Source organism: Cygnus atratus, chromosome 3 (genome assembly GCF_013377495.2).
Source record: "Cygnus atratus isolate AKBS03 ecotype Queensland, Australia chromosome 3, CAtr_DNAZoo_HiC_assembly, whole genome shotgun sequence".
Classification (NCBI taxonomy): domain Eukaryota; kingdom Metazoa; phylum Chordata; class Aves; order Anseriformes; family Anatidae; genus Cygnus; species Cygnus atratus.
This window is the reverse complement of record NC_066364.1, coordinates 1,466,610-1,470,158: the sequence shown is the minus strand read 5'-3', so window position 1 is coordinate 1,470,158 and position 3,549 is coordinate 1,466,610. Positions and strand designations below refer to the sequence as shown.

The window sequence follows — 3,549 nt, the reverse complement described above, 5'->3', positions numbered from 1 at the left end:
AGATTTCTTACAAAAACAAGCAGCTCTTTGGGAAGTCACGGGGCTTTTCGGTGTCACCCTGAAAAGGATCATCAGCATCTCCTACAGCCGGGTGAAGCCTTTGGAGCAAGCAAGTCTCGCTCTGACCACCTCCACCAAGGGGTCTCCTCTTCCCCTTCCCCAAAGTGGTGCTGTAAGGTTTAGGGGTCAATAACACCCACCCTGGCTAGGAGCCTGGAGCTGAGGTGGGATGAAGGGAGTGGGGGTCACCAAGAGATGCTGCTGCCCATCAATGGCCAAGCGCCCGCCGGGGCAGGACGGAGCCGGAGAACCGCAGCTGGAGGGGGGCGCGCACCCGCCCGCCTGCCTAGCACCAAACAAAAGTCACACACGACGCACATTTCCCCCCTTCCCTCCCCACCCTCTCCATCCCCGGGGCCACCTCCTCCACTTCACCAGCCCTGGGCTGGCTCCTTCCGACCTCCTTGGCGGGCGGCGCGCTGGACCCCCGTGGGGTGCGTGCCCTGAAGCCGGGGAGGCGCCCACCCGCCCACCCATCCGCTCACCTCCCTCCCCACCCTCCCCGAAACGACTAGGATGGCTTCACTGGTCAACTCTGTACATTCACAAACAAAGAAAGCAGAGGAACGTCCCCTTCCACCGGCCGGCCTTGCGCTGCGGCAGCCTCCGCCACCTCCCCGGAGCTGTCAGTCCAAGCATCGCCTCTTTACCTGGAGGCTTCTTCCTTGAGCTCCTTGTTTTTCCTCACTTCTTCTGCGTGTTTGTCCTGTGGGGGGGGGGGGGGGGGGGGAGGGAAGGGGGGAGACGCGTTAGCTCGCCGGGCTTCGGGCCCCACGGGCGGGCCAGCGGCTTCGGAGGGGTTCGAAGGCACGAGGGCGTTCGCGAGGCCAGGTTCGTCCCCGGAGGGACACCGGTGGGTCAACTGCGTCCTCTCCTCCCCGGGGGGGCGTTTTAAGGACTGTGGAGGCACTCGGGGACAGACAGACAGATTGTCCTCGCCCTCTATCTAGGAGGTAGACGTCAGCCAGACAAGGCGGAGCGGGAACCCCAAAGGAGATGGGGCGAGCTCGGATTGTCCGTCATTATCTCGTGCTCTCTGCCTCTGCCCCAAGGCTGGCCGAGGCGTTTGGAGAAGGGCACTGGGCGAGCTCCTTGCAGAAGGGATGTTTTGGAGGGAGCTGGAGGTGGTGAGGGTGGGACCTTCCGTGCTGAGGCTGGGAGCAGACCTGCTTCGGGGGAGAGAGAAGAGGTCTGCACACAGCGGCGGCACGGCAGCACGGACACGCCAGGCCCGGTGGGGTCACCCCCGCCCCGGTGGGACCTTGATTTTGGGTAACGCCACGCGGCGGGAGGGGAAGGGGCACCCCCCCCCCCCTTCAGCGGTGTCCCCAGGGGGGTTGTGCCACCCCACGAGCCATGCGGGGTGCCCGGACGGGTGTCCCAGTGCTTCCCCCCCTCCCTCCTCGCCGGGCTCTCACCTTCTCCTGCAAGCGCTCCAGCATGGCCGCTAAGTGCGCCTCGCGGTTCTCCTTGTTGGACTCCATCTTCTGCGCCAGCTTCTCTTTGGCCATTTTGATGAAGTTGTTGTTCTCCTCGATGGCCTTCTGGATGACCTCCCGCTCATGCTCCCGCTTCTCCGCCAGGTGCTTCAGCAGCTCGGCTTCCTGGTACTGCGTGGGCAAAGAGGACACCGTGGCCATGGGTACCACGGGGACCTCGGGGACCACGGGCACCGCAGGGACCACAGGGACCATGAGGACCATGGGGACCATGGGGACCACAGGGACCACGGGTTCCTTCCCTCCCTGATGGCACCATCCCCTCCAAACTCAGTGATGACCCCAGTGGTGGCCATGCCATGGGCATGAGGCTGTGTCCCCGTGTCACATCCCCGTGTCACCTCCCCATGTCACCTCCCCAGGCTGCACTGCTGCGGGCGACCCGCCCGACCCACCTTCCTCCTCTCCTCCGCCGCCTCCAGCTTCTTCTGGATCTCTTCCAAGGATGGGTCGCGCCGCCGGGGCAGGGAGGCGTTGAACTCGGGGATGCCGTCAAAGGACGGGGGCTTCAGGATCACCTCGAAGGACTGCCCCGAGGTGCGCTTGTTGAGCTCGATGACTTCCATGTCAGAGATGACGCACCAGGTGAGGTCTACGGTGTCTGCTGGGAGAGGGGCAAGGGCTGACTGCCGGCACGGGCGCATCCCACCCACATCCTCCCACGTCATGGGGCATGAAGGGATCGAGGGCAGCCCCGCAGGGAAGCACCTGGGGGTGCTGGGGGATGGAGGGAGCTGGCACCGTGTGCTTGCAGCCCAGAAAACCAACAATATCCTGGGCTGCATCAGAAGAAGTGAAGCCAGCAGGGTGAGGAGGGGATGGTCCCAGTTCTCCCCCTATGTCCCAGGAGGACGTGGAGCTGCTGGAGCGGGCCCAGAGGAGGCCCCGAGGATGAGCAGAGGCTGGAGCCCCTCTGCTCTGGAGCCAGGCCGAGGGAGCTGGGGGTGTTGGGCCTGGGGGAGGAGAAGGCTCCGGGGAGACCTCCCAGCACCCTGCCCAAGGGGGCTTTCAAGAAATATGGAAAGACTTTTGGGCTTGTAGTGACAGGAGGAGGCGTGACAGTTTGAAGCTGAAACAGGGCAGATTTAGATTGGCTTTAAGGGAGAAATTTCTCATGCTGATGGTGGTGAGACACTGGAGGTGTCCCAGAGAAGCTGTGGGTGCCTTGACAAGGGGGCCCAGCACGCCCACGGGGCTCCTACCTTCATACGTGTACGCGGGTTTGTTCAGGGGGTCCGAGAGGAAGCAGGAGCAGAACAAGGAGACGAGAGGCAGCTCCTTCATCTTCTCTTTGTAAGCTGGGGAGAGAAGGCGGGAGCGGGGTCAGGGGGCGGGGGTCCTGCCAGGCGTTGGGCAGGGGCTGCCACATGCTGGGGATGGGCTGGGATGGGGCTGGCACGGTTTGCTCAGAGGTTAGAGCAGGCCGATGCAGGAAGGGTAGGCAAGGCGTGCAAAGACACCGTGCAATGGGGAAACCAAGGCACATGGTGATGGGGAGCCTTTCTCAACGCGGGTTATGCCTGTCCTGGTGTATTAACCACACGCACGACCCCTTGCATGGCACTGCTGGGGTGCTGTGCGCATCCCAAGGCAGGGGTTAGCTTGGGATGTCAGCCATTCCTGGGGTCTTTTGGGTGGGCAAGGGGCTTGGGGGTGCCCCAGCATGGGGATGGGGGGTGTCAGGGCTGGGTGCACGGAGCCACGCTGCCCCCTGTCCCCGTGGGACCCCACAACGGTACCGTACCAGCCAGAGTCATGGCGCGGCGATCCTTGGGCGTCTGCAGCAAGAGCGATCCTGGGGCCTGGAGGGGAAAGAGGCAGGATCAGTGCGGGGGGTCTGGGGGCTTCACCCGGCCCTGCCCTCCCACGGGGGGGGCAGCTGCACACACCCGGCCTCGCGTGCAGGCTGCTGAGATGGGAGGACACCGGTGTGATGTGGTGGGCACACGGTGGGGGGACGGGGACACGGAGGTGATGTGAGGGGACACCG

At 64.3% G+C, this 3,549-nt stretch overlaps 1 protein-coding gene across 6 annotated transcripts; it reads right to left on the bottom strand.

The window, feature by feature from the left end:
* Positions 1 to 639: 639 nt before the first annotated feature.
* STMN4 (stathmin 4) lies at positions 640 to 3,316 on the bottom strand. Of its 6 annotated transcripts, none has more exons than XM_035563655.1 (5): positions 3,304 to 3,316; positions 2,751 to 2,857; positions 1,955 to 2,215; positions 1,479 to 1,670; positions 640 to 766 (listed from the first exon to the last, which is right to left on the bottom strand). In XM_035563655.1, the coding sequence occupies exons 1-5, from the start codon at positions 3,314 to 3,316 to the stop codon at positions 707 to 709; spliced, it is 633 nt and encodes a 210-aa protein (XP_035419548.1). In that variant the 3' UTR covers positions 640 to 706. The 6 variants fall into 6 exon arrangements, with proteins under 6 accessions (XP_035419548.1, XP_035419549.1, XP_035419550.1 ...); XM_035563656.1 differs by having other exon boundaries at positions 1,955 to 2,163; positions 2,762 to 2,857; XM_035563657.1 differs by having other exon boundaries at positions 1,955 to 2,160; positions 2,762 to 2,857.
* Positions 3,317 to 3,549: the final 233 nt, after the last annotated feature.

Coding starts and splice junctions, on each gene's coding strand:
- STMN4 (XM_035563654.1), bottom strand. Junction 1,671..1,954: donor CGGCGGAGGAGAGGAGGAAG/GTGGGTCGGGCG, acceptor TTGCCCACGCAG/TACCAGGAAGCCGAGCTGCT. Junction 1,227..1,478: donor TGGAGCGCTTGCAGGAGAAG/GTGAGAGCCCGG, acceptor CCCCCGAAGCAG/GTCTGCTCCCAGCCTCAGCA.